General features: G+C 36.4%; 1 protein-coding gene across 6 annotated transcripts; it reads right to left on the bottom strand.

The window, feature by feature from the left end:
* Positions 1–766: 766 nt before the first annotated feature.
* On the bottom strand, positions 767–11,519 carry LOC133864030 (ethylene-responsive transcription factor-like protein At4g13040). 6 transcript variants are annotated; one of them, XM_062300215.1, is made up of 8 exons: positions 11,181–11,519; positions 10,604–10,658; positions 9,233–9,346; positions 8,872–8,999; positions 7,490–7,565; positions 5,394–5,574; positions 1,168–1,289; positions 767–1,081 (listed from the first exon to the last, which is right to left on the bottom strand). In XM_062300215.1, the coding sequence occupies exons 3-8, from the start codon at positions 9,273–9,275 to the stop codon at positions 945–947; spliced, it is 687 nt and encodes a 228-aa protein (XP_062156199.1). In that variant the 5' UTR covers positions 9,276–9,346; positions 10,604–10,658; positions 11,181–11,519; the 3' UTR covers positions 767–944. The 6 variants fall into 6 exon arrangements, with proteins under 6 accessions (XP_062156199.1, XP_062156201.1, XP_062156200.1 ...); XM_062300217.1 differs by having other exon boundaries at positions 9,233–9,339; XM_062300216.1 differs by having other exon boundaries at positions 10,604–10,655.
* Positions 11,520–16,473: the final 4,954 nt, after the last annotated feature.

The raw sequence follows: 16,473 nt of genomic DNA, 5'->3' as shown, positions 1-16,473 counted from the left end.
ACCACATTTTCAAATTCGACGTCCACGGCAGACTACTCCCCACATATGTCACTCCAGACTCGAACCTATGACGGGATGTTTCGATTTGTTACCAAATGTAGCAAATATTTGGTATCAAATCTCGGGTAAAAATCACCCTTGAACCGGCTTGCAAGAAAATAGGTGTTCAAAAACTTATATACACATTATAATCATCATTAAAATTAGACTTTAGCAATGTGAAACACTTAGTATCGTAATATTGGACCCGACTATTTGAGTGTTAAACAAATGATGAAGGTGCTGTGCATGTCATTGTAAATCAAATTGCTTTAATAGCCCTCAAACAAATAAGGAACCAAAAAAGAGAAACCATTCAAATTTAAAACATTAAGATGAACGCAATTCTTTTAGAGAAAAAGAATAACCCCAGAATCTTGATTTGCTTTCAAATTTGGCAGTTAAACAAATCGATTTAAGATTTTTACCCAAGCCTTTGCCTTCATAAGGACGCTTGGATTCGTCACCAATTATCCTTCAGTCACAATCTTTGATATCCAATCATAAACAAATTTACTGCAGGAAGAAACTTATCCTCTTTGGAACAAAATTTCTCAGGCAGCTCTAAATAAAAGGACAGAGTTTTCTATCAAACTAGGTTGGAGTCTGTCTATAAATGAACGGCATGTAATGAGGAATTATAGTTAAGCTTTCCACTATGGGGAAAAAGAATTATAGCGCTCTGCTTGAGTACATAAGATTAAGGATGATGGTGTTAATAACTATATTACAGCTAATATGAACTCTTTATTGGGTAAAAATAATTAAGGATTTGCTTACCGAGAGACAAAGAAATCTACGACGACTACCCTAATAGGGGCCTTTATACACCAAAAATTGGAGGCCTATCAGCTATAACTTTTACCTTTAGAACTGGAAAATCCAGCCTTCTTGCTTCATTATTTTCAAGATGGTGATGTGTCTGGCTCCACATCTTCTGAAGCCGAAAGACCATTGACTTCATGCTTGCCATCCCATTCACTGTTCTGCAAGGAAGACTCAGAACTCCGCTGCAAGCCTGGCCCGAGCCTTCTCTTGTGTTCTGAATTTTAAAAAAAGGAAACCAGTCAAATATTGGATAGATGAACCCTGAAGATAATTATGAAACAGTCTAGCCGGAAAGATTACTTTTACTAGTTATTGCATGACGAGTTATTGCCAAGAATTCTTCCCACTTGAATTTCCTAAGTTCTTGCTTCTCCTCCTCCGAAAGCTCAAAGTTGGGTTCCCTCCCACACATGAAAGCAGCCCTGGAAATAAAGAAAGAAACTAATGAGTTTAAACATACCTGTAATTAATCTATTTTGGCAGATAAAGCTTACCCAAAAATCATCAGTAACGAATTGATTTCCTTTCTTTAGCCTGATGATTTAGCACAAAGGGAAATGACAGACCGCCATTATTGTTTGTACGAGCAGATTACAGAACAAAAGCCCAAACATGAGAAACCCAGGAAGTCCAAAGGAATAGCAGAACTACCATGAGTAAACAATTCCCATCTTTTGTGCCTAGATTCGGACAAATAGCAGTTTTATCCCCATTTCTAGTTAAAATTATAGGGGTAAATAGGCAAGTGTCATTCTTGGTGAATTGGAAAGTTTTTCTGAGTGCGCGTGCCTGTTCTCTTATATAGAACCCATCTTCCAAATCTTTCTGTTCATTTCTACATTTCAATAGAATCTTTTTTCCAAAAATCTTAGCACCACGAAGCCATGCTCTTTCAGAAATAGTTACCTGCCCAGAATATGTCTTCAATTGCCACCTCATTCATGAAAGCACCAAAAACGTGCATGTGGTGACTATACAGTACAGTTTAAAGTGGCTTGGATATCCCATTATACCAATGCTCTTGTTCTTGTTCTTGTATTAGCTTACATGCTTTCATGCATTTCAAGGTACTTTCATTTCTGCAAACTATGACATAATCTACAGCTAAAATCCTTTCTAGCCTGAAAACATCCAAGTTCCAGAATAACACTCATTCGCTCCTACTACCCAACCCTAATCCTCCTCATACCATTAAATCTTTGTATTACACCCTCCCTCCCCTTGGAGGATCAATTGTTTTAGATCCCATAACCTTTTAGCTGCAAACTTGCCGAGTCAATTATTTTCAGCTCCACACGAATTGTTGATACCCAACATCTTATTTTCTAAGGTTCCAAATGAATGAATTGGTGTTAAACGTGAAGTCTTATTGTCCAGATGGCTGATTTAGAATTTAGCAGAAGCAACCTGAATCAAAGGTTACATAATTATAGTCCACTGGCCAACTACTAGAGTAGACTTTGGCTATCTGACATTAAATTAGACTTCCCACTATAAATCAACTTAATTTACATAAATCTATGGATCAACCATCATTTAATGTCCGTCTGCTTTAAGAATTTGTGAGCTTATTTATACTAGTTTGCAGTTTCCTATGTACTTGGCTCTGTTCTATCAAATTGGTGTCTTCTAATATTACAATTTCATATTGATAGAAAATTTTCTGTATCCAATTGGTGTATTCTAATAGAAAAATGCTAGCTACTACATTTTTATCCTACAATGTTGATGTCACAGTTGTGTGGCAGTTCCAACCAAATCTTTGGAATTTTTTTTTTTTTAACAATGACTAATCCAAAGGTTGCTTGGGACTACCACATCAACATTATGAGATAAAAATGTAGTTTCTCGCATTACTTATTCTAATATAAAAATTTCAGGTCAATAGAATTTTTTATTTTTTTTTCTGCAATATTGTGGCTCCCAGAATTAAGGAATTTGGTCAATTTTAAATCAGGGAGAATAATCTTAAAATGTGAATGAGAGAACTGAGCAACTTCTTTTGGTGTTGGAATCTCTAAGTCATAATCCAGGGTTGTTTGTACAATGCTATATATGAGAGGGAAAGTAGCCCCCCCCCCCCCCCCCCCCCCCCTTTTTTTTAATTAATGGGTTGTTTTCTCAACATAGATTTTCATCATGTGTGTCATTAAAAGAGGGGAAAACAGACATACGTGATTCCTCTATTTGATCTGATCCCTTAAATGAGAGAGGGAGGGGGTCACTCAACTTCAGATAGAAAAACAAAAAGAAAAAAAAAATCCCGAATTTCTAAAATTATTGGAGACTTCTTTCAAGTTTGAAATTTGCATGCAGCAATATAACCCTAAATAACACCTACAGGGAGGGAGGGGGGGGGGTGGGGGAGGAGTGTTTGAATAGGTGTTTGCAGACAATCACAACAGATTAAAATTTTCCCAACTACAAAAATAATTACCAAAACCACGTAAATCATAAAACAAATTCAACACCAGGATTTTGGTAACGAAGTTGAAACTTTTGAAGAACTCATTAAAAGAAAAACCACTCCGGGGGCAACCAACCATAGGAAATTTTCCACTATAGAAGAAATGAGTCTCCGATTTAATCTCTTAATTATTATTATACTCTTATAATCAAATTTTATTGAATATATTAATTTTTGTAACTTCTTACTACAATGATGAGTCATGATACTTCAGAATAATCAATTTCTATTAAATCTATCTCCATGGAATATTTCTTATTTATTTAATTCCTATTAATGAGATTATGAATTCCATCTTGAGGAGTTGTGTTCCTACAATACTGCATGTAATCACCCAATACATTGAGGTATTGACCATGCAAGATCTTAGAATCAATCTATACTTACAAAACCTTTGAAGCGTGGTGGTATGTTACGATCATTGTGTCCCACATGGGTTAAGTTTAATCTTAACCATGTGTATATAAGCTCTTGGGTACCATTTTCTTGTAAGTCGGTTTTCAAGGGTGAGTTCTACCCAAAGTTTGTATCATTTGGCATTAGAGCTAAAAACACCACGTTACGGGTTCGAGTCACGTAGGAGATGACCTATGAGCTGGATTAAAATACTAATAGGTAAGTGGAGCCGCCAAAAGAGAAAGGACTACCATCGGGTCAGTGTCAATAGAGTTAGCCGTCGTGGATGTCAGCTCAAAAGCGTGGTGGTATATTACGATCCTTGTGTCCCACATGAGTTAAGTTTAATCTAAACCATGTGTATATAAGCTATTTGGCACCCTCACCTTGTAAGCCGGTTTTTAAGTGTGGGTTCTACCCAATATTTGTATCATAAAGACACTGACTTGTACCCAACAAACAATCCGCTTGTCTTCTACCATAGTAGATCCAGTACTATGGCCTTTCTTCTATAGAATTTCATCTGCACCCCGAAACTCCAATGGCTGAAGGTTTTTGTGGTTTAATAAGGAACAATGAGAGGTTTGTATTTCAATTTAGGCTTCGAAGGTTTGGTAACTCTCCATGGATAAAGAATAAGGGCCTCCACACCTCACGAAAAATCGTGGCTCAACAAACTTATATAGGTAGGGAGAAAACTGGGTTTTAAAGACCAAGTCGGCTAAGTCGGCTAAGAAGTAAATAAGTATGTGGCCAATTCAATCAAACAAAGGTCAAGTTCGATTGAACAAACATTAGGGTTTCAAAAGATTGCATGTGTTCAATCGAACGAACTACGATCAAATTTATGATCGAAGCTCTCGGGGTTTAGTATGGAACTTGATACACATCTTTGATCCAACATGCGCTCGAAGCTCTCTGGAATTTGTATGTGAACTGTGGTACCACTTCGATCAAACAAACTGCGATCGAACCTTTCAAGTTTTTGTATAGAACTTGTCAAACTGGTTCGATCAAACGAATTGCGATCAAAGTCTTCAAAACTTCAATTCCAGCCTTTTCTTGAACTGCATTTGACACCAACTCAACTCTGAACCAAAACCTACAACTTAACAATCCATACCACATGTATTGACACAAGAATTTGCCAACAAACTAAAACCTAATAGAGGTTTTTGGTTCCAAACAACCAAGCATTAGTGTTTCTAGCTACAATCCTTGAAAAACTTATAATAAATTCTTATGATGATACAACTAGGAATCAAGATATTCTGTTTTCAGCACAAAATGCAACATTATAAAGACTAAAAAGGTTTGATCTGAAGGTGCTACAATTTCAAAGAGAAGTACAAGGCCCATAAGCATTGATGACACTGCTCATAACAGCAAGGTGGTCAATCATCTAATATAAACAAGGGCCACATGTAGGTAAAAAGGAAAAATATTGATTTGTGCAGTTAACCCCACAAGCAGGGGTCATGGTTTTCCCACTTGTGCCAACTGAGAAGCAATTTTTTTTTTTTTTCTTGTGGTGGGGTTAAGGGATAGATAATCACAGCAAAAGAATTTGTGTATTACATAATCTCATGGTTACTTTAAAATCAATACTGCTCTTGCAAATAAAAATTGTTGGTAGGAACAAAGGTGAGATTCAAAGCACTACCTGTCATACAAACGAGCAGCCTCTTCTTGTGAACCAACAGTCCCCAAGTGAATTTGTTTCTTATCAACTTTTATTGCTGCCTGCCATTTCATGTTCTTGAAATAGACACCTCTCATCAGACATGGTTCTTGGTTTTGAAAATGCTTTCTCCTGTGTCGTTTTCTGCGTTTTACTGGTGGCCCTACAAAAGGAAAAAATCAGGCCGTAACATGAGTTGAATTCCAAAGGTAAAAAATTGGACTTTCGCACCCAAAAGATCAATAAGAACGGGCTAAACTCAGATTATCCATTTATACTTCCAAAAAAACCCGCTTTTGGCTATCCTGGATGCCAGTGTAAGCGAAGAGGAGTTTCATCGAGAATCAATGATTGTGCACCAAAAGACTAAAGGTAGGAGGGAGGTGTTGAATTTGAAAAGCTACATTAATTATGGCGACGATTATGCAATCTCCCAGCGTCGGAAAAGCAAGGTTCACATCATGTAGTGTACTAGTGTTGAGTGCCTCTCGTAGGTCTTAGGTATTTTGGGTTTTTAGGGTCTTGCGGGTTTGTTGAGTCTCTTTCTTTTTGGGCTGTTTTGGTTGCTCCCTTGTGTACTACTTGTGTACTTAGGGGCGCCCTTACGCCTTTTTTTATAAAATTTATTACTTATCCAAAAATAATAATAATAATAATAACTCCACATATTATTTAAAGGAAATAAAACCATTCAAGCAACCACCCTAAAGACCCTAGAGAGAAGTAAACAGGTCCAGATCTCATATGCCAGGAAGCTATGATGCACAAGGTGTCTGAAAAACTTGGTTCAGTCACACGTGCAATATGTGCAACATTGGATCTTTAATTGCATGAATTTTCATCATTGCTTCTCCAAAATCAACAGTCGCCCATGAACTAATATTTCCAAAATATAGACCCTCCAGAAGGTAGAATTTCCATTAATATGACATATAATTCCTTATGAATTAATCTTGCAAAGAAGTAGAGTAGTAATGTAAACAAAGAGGACTCAATTCAGATAAAGAACTATAGCATGCTCCTGAGAATTCATATGAAGAACAACCCGATTTTAACCAGATGATATGACTTTCATGACTAATCTGATGTGACTCACTAAGTTTAAAAAGATATCTGTTAGAACTACTGATAAGTATACAAAAAATTTCACCATTAATGTCGACAAATACCTTAGAAGGCTCAACTTAGTGATTTGCAATAAGAATAGTAGAAGATGAGGATGATAATTTACAAGGAAAGGACTAGTTTCAGAGAGTTTTTAAGTTTGGTAACATTTACAATATTTTACGTGCAAAAGCCTGTTACTTCGATTAAACTGCAAAAGTTTAGGCTTCATATGATGAGTGTATGATATTCTCATTCTTGATATTATGTCACCTAAAATCAAGTTATTTAGTTGGTTTTCCATGATCTTTAACAATTATACAAAACTCGGGAGTTCGTTCTTGAAGCATATCTAAAGGATAGTGGTGCCTTGACAACAAGAGCGAGCAAGCAAAGGCCACAAAGAGTTTGTGAACGAATACCCAGTTAAGAGATACTCATCTAGGAGTTGCTGGGGGAAAAAATGGAAAAGAACGTCTAGTTGGGAAAAGATTGATCACACCGTTTGTCTCTGGATGAGCAGTATGTGCTGATATCCTGCAGAAGAACTCATAAAAATATTGAGGGTCTAGATCCTCTGAGCTTACTGACAGAAGTATTGTTCAAACACCACAATCATTAAAAACAACATAAGATTGTATAACCCGCTTTTCCAAACCAAGGATATCCGATAACTTGAAGAGGAGGCTTTCATATCAAACCATTCCTTGTTGTATCACCTTCCCTCGTTATTTCTATTCCCCAACATATCCTTATCAATTTGTTCCAAAATAAGAAACAGAAAATGTTTTTACAAGTGTCTCTGTAAGGTATCCAGTAATTGTGACCATTTAATAGATTACTAAAGAAAAATTCTCTAAAAAGGCACGAAATATTAATGCTCTTTGCACAGGCAATGAATGAACAAATTTAAGCCCACTTTGACATATTTAACTCAAGCATATATAGGGCAGATAAATCACTGAACAACAAACCTGCAACTGGTTGAATGGGCTGCTCTTTTGATGAGCTTGAACCAGATTCATTTGATGATCCAGGTCCTACTTTATTCTGGGAAATATCAAATAACTTAAGATAAGTTTAAAGCATTCAATGGAAATCATATATCTAGCAAACATCCAGCTTACTGGTTAACGATTATATCAAGGGTAAATTACACTTTTCCCCCAAACTACAACCCTAATCTCACATGCACTTCCAAACTATAACTCACTGCAACTCGGACCTCTAAACTACCAAAATGTTTTGAGTTGCCCCCTTTTTACCTAAAATACCCCCAGTTTACCAAAATAAATAAATAAATAACCCACCCTCGCAGGAGGGGCTGGAGCCACCCCATTGCCCCTGCAAGGGTGGAAGTCGAAGAAGAGGGCCAGCCAGTCTAGGAGGTCCACATGCAGCGCCATTGGGTGTGTGGGGCTTCCACAGGTCTCCCATACAACTCGCAACGCCATCATCATGGCGCAAACCTTCAAGAACCGTAGGGACGAGTAGTTTGGGAGCAGGTTGTGGATGGGGATGATGTTGTAGGGCTCCAATTCAGCTGGATCAGGCCCGCAACTAGGCCAAAGATAGCCGCTACCAAAGGCTCATGGAATAGGGGAGATTGGAGATGGTGAGTTTAGGATGAAGGCGCCCTACTGCGACACGCGCACGAGCACACAAAGAGAGAGAAGGCTCCCCCGCAGAGGGGGGAGGGGCTTGAGCCATCCCCACTACCCCTGCAGGGGTGGAAACAATGGACTTCCACCCCTGCAGGGGCAGTGGGTGTGGCTTATGCCCCTCTCCTATGTAGGGTGGGCTTTTTTTGTCTTTTTTTTTTTTTTTTTGTAAACTAAGGGTATTGGGTGCAACTTGGAACATTTTGGGAGCCAATAGGTCCGAGTTGCCATGAGTTGTAGTTTGGAGGTGCAAGTGAGGTTAGGGTGGTAGTTTGTGGGGGGTAAAGTGTAATTTGTCCTTATATCTATAAAGCATAGAATCTAATGCACCTGAACTTTTTCAATCACTAAAAATATATCTTTGGATATGCCAATTAAATCTACCATTGCGTTTGGAAGGAATTGGCTATGTGACATGAATATAAAGATGCACCAAAAGCTTGATTCTAATTAAGAGTAACTTATTTGTTTATTCATAATTTTTTTTTTAAAAAAAAAAAAAAAAAAAAAAACCAAAAACAAAACAATACTTTTTTTTTCTTTTTATACTATCTAAGACAGAGAAACTTCAGAAAACAAATGTTACGGGTATAGCACAAATTTGAGAAGATAGTCTCATATCAAGGCAGACAACAACAACTCCAATGATCATTATGGTGCTTGTAGCTAAATAAATAAGGACTAATAATTCTTACCCCCACTGGCTGGTCTACATCACCCGAAGGCACTGGATGCACTCTGACAGGATTGGTATTCTGGGTAGGATATTCAGGAGCAGTTCCATTGAAAAACCTAGGAAGTGGAGCTATGAAAGAACTTCTCCCTGCAGGGGCCCATCAGTTTTAGTTATAAAACTAGATTCTAGTTCAGCAGAATGTAATTTTACTTAGAAGCAGTAGCACAAAGATAGACTGATAGAATTTATGTTTAACCTCTAATAGAAAATTTCGCTAACTACTCATTAAAAAAGCTCATATTAATTACTCTGACTTGTGAAAGCCTATATAGGGATATTCGATACAAGCACTTGATCATTTCTATATCTAGCGTATTTACCAGAGCATAGTCCCAAGAGCTTGCGCCTTCGTAAGCTCACCATGGTTTGACTCAAATCTTCCAATTAATGTACAATGGTCTACTTGATGGCCTTTCCCATGTATCACCTAGCTCCTTGGGATCAGAGAAGACAGAACAATTATAACAAAAGTACACATGAAACCAAGTTTCAGGTGGAAAACACATGAAAATGACAACCACTAATCAAAACAATACACATTAAATACATAATTTGAATCTATTCTAAAAGAGAATATAACAACTAACAAGCACTTGTATATGATAAAGATGAATAAAATATTAACTAAATACAGAATGCTCATATAAAAGTATAGAGAACAGCGTTAGTTGAGGGCAGCATAATATGATGGGAATATTTTACTCTATGACACTGATGTCTATAGCAATTTCCTCATATACAAATAGATACAACTACTGTTTCTCATATACTTGATTTGAGCAAAAAGAATAGCTTCCTCCGAATTCAATCAAAAGGAATGCAACCAAAAATGAAAAATTAGAGAACATGAATTCATTTGCCACAAGAAACGTCTTTTCTTCTATTAGTATTTCATTTGAAAGCAAGCCTCAAACTGAAGGATAACTTCCACCAGCAGACAGCCTTAGTCGTTATAAAAATCCTTGATTCCATTTATTTTTCAAGTCCACTCGCCCATGAAATGGAAATCTCTCTTCCACACATACTGCTATACAAGCAGTATTAGTTCATCAATAATATGCCTACTTCTATCCATAAATTATCATTGTAAACATCAAAATGAATACATGATTTAACAAACTCAAGGAGAACCTACTTAAATCACTACTAGACGGAATATTTCTTCTTTGCGAATAAGATTATTGTTAAAGGTCGGTCTCGGCTACACTTACTGCACCTGATGGACTTTTCCCCACACATAAAAAGAAAATCTCTGTGTGTGTGTGTGTGTGTAAAAATCACCAGGCAACTGTTCTACATTTAATTGGTACGAGATTTTCAAAACTCCATACCATTATGAGCAAAGGCTAGGCATTTACTAAGAAACTACTATATATGACCAGTGGGATAAAAGATCATCCCGTGACCAAATCATCTTAGAGTTTAACTCCAATATCAACTGATACCACCCAAATTCATCTTCAAAGCAATAAAGGACGGGTAGAAAATTGATATTTATGGCAGTTATCTAGTTCCAATACCCAAGATATATCTCAGCACTCAACACTATAATAGGAATACATTGATGAAATAGCTAACAATAATTTCCCCTCAATGTTTCATAAAAACCCCAGCTTGGCTTCGATTTGTATGCATTTAAGATTATCTTGAGTACAGATACAATCCCATATGCAATTAAAATAAAAACTAACCAATACAAACACCAAAAGCCTCCCATCGCATTGGTTCAATCTTCTCTCAGAGCTGCTGAAATTGGTATATTAATTGCAAGTTAGTAAAAGGGTGGTAAAACTTAAAGCCCACGAAGAATGAAACGAACAAACAAAAAAACCAAAAAGTTCTAACAAGGAACCCATTGTAATTTGTACACGCTAATCCCAAAACACTCATCATGCTAAATGGGATCAGAATTCAGCGATACCAAGAAAAAACACCCAAAGAGATCCTTAGTAGGATTCCTAATCTCTCTCCTTAGAAACCAAGTCAACTCGACCAACCTACCACCTTTCTTGGAGGGGTTAATGGTAAAGAAAAACTCAATTACCGTAGACAAAATATAAAGTCCAAAAGCCAGACTTGCACAAGCCAAAACACAAGAATCGAGAAACCCAGAAAGCCAAATATGAGAAAAAGAATAGTTCTCAGCCATCGAAGTCGTCAACGCGGAATGCTTATGACCAAAGACCCAGCAGACAAGTCAAGCATGGACTACCTTAAAAGGCAAGGACAAGAACTAAGCCACTAGGAAAAGGAAGGCATTGTTTGTACCTGAAGAGGCGGAGACGGTAGCGGCTGTGGGAGCGTGGAACCGGAAAATAATAAAAGAGGGTTGGTGAGAAATTGTTGCAAAGGCAAAGGGATTAGGATTTTTAGGAAGGAAAGGTGGTGAGCGTGTATGAGAGAGAGAGAGAAACAGAGACAGAGACAGAGACAGAGAGCGTATGTATTATTTTTTGTGGCTCATGCATCTACCACCTTTTGTTTTTATGTCTCTCTTCTCATTGTATGGAGAGGAGGGTGGTGGTGGAGGTGGTTTAATGGTGTGGACAGAGAAACAGTTCTAGAGAGAGAGAGAGAGAGAGAGAGAGAGAGAAGGTTGAATAAGAGTAGGGGAACGTAAGCTTCTATGTGCCTTACTTTGGTTGATTTCCGCTGCTACCCTTTTCCATCCTACAATAGTACAATACCATGAGACCGTAGCTAACTCGGAGACTACCAATTTACCATATGGCCCCCCAATAATGTTTCACTCCTTCATGATGGTGGTGCCCTTTTTAGGGTTTTTCAACTAATCATAATATTTATTTTTGGTGATTTGTTAATATTGTTTTAGAATGTGTTTTTCATTTTATTTTATTCCTTGTTGTGTTGTAATTTAACATTAAGATGATGAAAGTAGTTTTAAGTGTTTTATAAGAATTTTATGCTTTTAGTTATTTGTTAACATTTTTATTATTAAAATAAAAAACAAAATGAATAAATAAAAAGTAGATGAAGTTATGTAAACCTTCATGTTATGCTTCTTTTTTTTTCTTGGTTACTATAATTTTTATTATAATCCCGTACAAAATTACATGATTGTCTATATTTTATGAAAATAAGTGTCACGTAAACTGTTATATAGCAGTCTAATTTTAGTGGCTGGCATAATAAGTGCTACGTGGACTATTAAGTTAGTTTATAAGGAATTCGTAATAAAAATTGTAGTAACCATAATAACACTCTTGAATTTCACATGATATATGTACAAAATATGGCAACGAGTGTGAATGATGGTAGTATATATAGTATGTTCAGACATCATTCAACTTAAAAACCTAAACTTATAGGTTTAGCCCAACTATTTTATATTAATCACTTATACTTATAACATATTTTCAATGTGAGGCTCAAATCTTTATACACTCACATGCAGGAGTTAAACTGCATAAAGACTCGTACTTTCTACACTCACATGTATGTACTCAATAAAGTTGCTCTGTATCTCCAATATGGTTCATCGCATATACTTGACGTGCATGCACCTTCTTTATATATCCTCACAAATAAATGATGACCAAAGCGGATATAATTTTTCAAGCAAGAGCAAGACAAAGATTAATTACCTCATTGAACAAGTATAGGTGCTGAAGTTATGTTACATTGAGCCTTAACTTAGGTAGTGAAAGGTTAATTATTAGATTAAAACGATCTTAAACAACACAAATTAAGTTAGGTCAAGTAATTGGTTAAGTAGATTACTCGAACTTGTTTTTGTTTATATTTCAAGCTAAATTATAGAATTTTTTTTTCCCTACAAGGGTAGAAAGGAAGAGGAGTACGTACATCAAATAAACAAATACACAAAAGATATGTGATAATGCAAGAAAAACTTAAATTCAACTGAGAATAGATCATATGAATGGACCGACTCACCGGACTGCCGCTAAAAATGGCGGTTTGAAGGGTGCTAAATTGGACCCGCGGAAGAAGAAGAAGAAGAAGAAGAAGAGTACCACCACGATATGGGACAAGAGAGATACCGGATGAAGAAGGCTTGGGGGCTTGTTTGGATACCCTTAAATGGAACCACTCAATACAAATAGATCGAAGGGCAAAAATGTTATTTGACAGAGACCCCGTATTCCGGTACGTAGGAGATACTATTTTATGTTTGACAACTCTCGCAAAAGGGATGAGGGATAGATTGGGGATTGTAGGAATTGTGAAGGGCGAGACAAAGGATGAGAAAAATGATTAATAGTGTGAGTTGGTTGGTAGCGACTAGCGAGTGAGGGGCACCGACGAAACGGTGATTGGGTGGGCGGCCTGCCGTGTAGGCGAGTGAAGATATTAGATAATGTCCCGCCAAACCCAACCCTAAAGACCCGTAGAAAGTTCAATTCCATTTCCCTCAATCCATCAATCCTATAAATTTATCTATAAAAAAGAATAAAAAAATCCTACAAATTATAATACCAATATTTGGCTTACTCACAATTTTGAACAAGTTTCTCCCCAAGAACAGAAATCAATGCTAGGTTGTTTTCTTGGGTACCAAAAATCTAAAATATAAAATTGTTCCGAACCTACTAGTTTTAGGATTAGAAATCCTAAATAATTTTTGTGTATTTTCTTAGGGCTGGTTTGGTGCACTGAATAATTATATCTTAAGAATGTTAATGGGTATTACTGGATATATACAAAATTTGAATGAAAGTTATTGGTTTGATGGTAGCAAAGATATAATCACTGGAATTGAACCAATTTTTTTTTTTTTTTTAAAAAAAAAAAAAATCCGAATATTCTATGGGCGGTCGGGCCCTCCCTAATGAGCACCGGGGGTCGTCGCACCACCTCTAGTATTCTGTGAGCGTGGTCAGCCACCCATAGAGATAGAATATTCAAAATATATATATATATATATATATATATACATTGGGTTCAAAAAAATAAATAAATAATATGGGTTTTTTAGAAAATACATTGTGTTCCTCTAAAGATAGTTATTCCTCCCATTCTTATAGGAACCGTTATTCCTCTATTTAGAGGAGGAAGGGTGTGCAACCAAATAAATGTGCCATTAGGATTATGAGTCATTTTCTCTCTCTATAAAAAAAACTCAAACCTCCCACCGGCCCATAGCCTATTTTAGGGGTGAAAATATGGTGGATAATAACCATTCGCATTCACTGTCCGCACCTAACCGCAATCCATATATACGAATGCGGTTAGCAAAACCCAATATCCACATATGTAGATGTAGATAGTTATTTTAAGAAATGCGGATACGGTTATTAACTATATTTGCATTCCCTTTATATATATTTATATATATGTTAATTAAATCTTAAATCTTAATACATTTCGCATTCATTCTTTGACCCCCTTATAAGAACACCCTGTTTCGTCATTAATCTTAATCATTTATTTACAATGAATAATCACGATTTAAGAATTTCGAGTCACTGCAACATCCTTTGAAAAAAAAAATGGCATTGTTTATTAATGGGTTGTTGGGGTTTTTTTGTTTTTATTTGAACAGTATTATGATGCAGCATAAAGATGAAAATTGTAGTTTTTTTTTTTTTTTTTTTTTTTAAAAAAAAAAATGTGTGTTTTCGTATAAATTATTTATTAATATATTTTTTTTTAAAAAAAAAAAAACAACAAACAGAACCTCAAGCCATATACTCCTAGCCTTTCTAGCATTAAGACTTGTTGGATTCTTCGAAGTTGCATTGATATACACCTTACTGGTAATGCATACATAAATTAGTGTCAAGACAGATCACTTTTAAATATGTCAGTTTTTGGATCTTCAATCAAACTAGTTTACTAAAAGTGATGGCTTTCCTAAATTGGGTAAGAAATTAAACACCATACCAAGAAAGCCCAAATCATCTTTTGATGCGACATGATTGATAAATTGTAGACATTTCTCTTCTTAGCAATGCAACAAAAAGTAAACAAAGTTTTAATGGGGGGTGACCCTGACGCTATCTCCTCATGAGAATGTGCTATTTTCTCACTTTTCTATCTTATCATTTATGGAAATAATTAAGGATGATCTGAAAAATATCAGATTTTGATATTGGAATTAGAAGGAACCCTAGCTGGGATCATAACTATTATTAATCAGTGTTCTTCTTTATTTTCATATTTCGAGAGGGGATAAAGATCTTCTCTTATTAGGCTGTTCGAATTTCACTAAATTTTAGACAGTTTAAGAAAGAGGTTTGCAAGGTCTATTTGTTTCGAGCAGCTTAAGATGTAAGATCTACATGCCCAAAACAATTTTATATAGCTTAATTATAATAATAATAATAAAAAAAAAAATCACAATCCAAATATGAAGGTTTGGTTGGCAAGAATTCAAATGACAATAAACGTAAAAGAGTTTTATGGAGCATACTTGTCCGAACAAAAGGGTGGTTTTTTTATTTTTTATTTTGAAGAAAGGAGCGGGTTGTTTGGAGATCTATTTGGATAAATAAACCCTATAAGAATTTTCATATTTAAGTGAAAGAGTCTTATGAAGCATACTTGTCAGAACAGAAAAATTGATTGTTTTGAGACCTATTTAGATAAATAAACCTTATAAAAATTTCCATATTTATTGATGGAATTGTTTCCGTTTGGGTATTGAATATTTCGAATATGAATAATATTCTGAATCTAATTGCGAATTTCAAGGCAATGAAATTGTGTTTGGATATTGAATATAATTTAGATTCTTTTCGAATATGTGTTTGGGTGTTGAATTTTTGAGATTGAAAAAAAGTGTTTTATAATGGTAGAAAGTGATTAGATTGTATGAAAAGTTGTGTATAATGATTTGAATGGTAAAAAATAATAACAAAAAAATTAAAAATTAAAAACTAAAAAAACAAAAAATTTATTTTTATTTAAAAAACAAAAAAAATAAAAAATAAAAAATAAATGAGAGAAAATAGTGTTTTAGGGTGGCTGCCGGTGGGAGGGGGTGGCCGAGCACCACCCCCCCACCCCCAAGCCACTGAGGGTAGCCGCGCGGCCACACCCGGCCACCCTCGGCCCCAGGGGTGGCCCGAAAGCCACCCCTAAAGCTTTCGGGCCACCCTTGGATCCATTTTGGGGTGGCCCGAAAGCCACCCCTAAAGCTTTTGGGGGTAGCTGCGCGGCCACCCCCAGCCCCAGGTGTGGCCTTCCGGCCACCCTTAAGGCTTAGGGGTGGCTTAAAAGCCACCCCCAAGGGGTTGCGGGGTGGCGCGCGGCCACCCCCTGACCCCTGTGGTGGACGCGAGCCACCACCAGAGGTGGCACCGGCCACCTCTGGGGGTGGCTCGCAGGCCACCCCATGTTCATATTTTTCTTGATTTTTCTTATTTTTTAGTATTTTTTGCCAGCTCTGATTTCTGCCGGTTGAAAGAGAAAATACACCTCAAAATTCACGCGTCAATTTCATGATTTCATCACCTCGAAATTCAAACTGCATTCAAAACAATATTCAAGAAGCAGTCGGGTTTTATTCACCATGGATCCAGGTTTTTGAATAAAAATTCAGTTCGAATATTGAATAATATTCTAACCAAACGCATCA

This window comes from Alnus glutinosa, chromosome 3 (genome assembly GCF_958979055.1).
Source record: "Alnus glutinosa chromosome 3, dhAlnGlut1.1, whole genome shotgun sequence".
NCBI lineage: Eukaryota > Viridiplantae > Streptophyta > Magnoliopsida > Fagales > Betulaceae > Alnus > Alnus glutinosa.
The sequence above is the reverse complement of the archived record's forward strand: the minus strand, read 5'-3'. Positions and strand labels throughout refer to the sequence as shown.

What these genes read in the sequence shown, in the direction of transcription:
- LOC133864030 (XM_062300215.1), bottom strand. Translation starts at nt 9,275, where the DNA reads ATGGTGAGCTTACGAAGGCGCAAGCTCTTGGGACTATGCTCTG. An exon ending in GCTCTTGGGACTATGCTCTG is followed by an intron (nt 9,000 to 9,232) that starts GTAAATACGCTA and finishes GGGCCCCTGCAG; the next exon opens with GGAGAAGTTCTTTCATAGCT. An exon ending in TCATGCAATAACTAGTAAAA is followed by an intron (nt 1,082 to 1,167) that starts GTAATCTTTCCG and finishes TTTAAAATTCAG; the next exon opens with AACACAAGAGAAGGCTCGGG.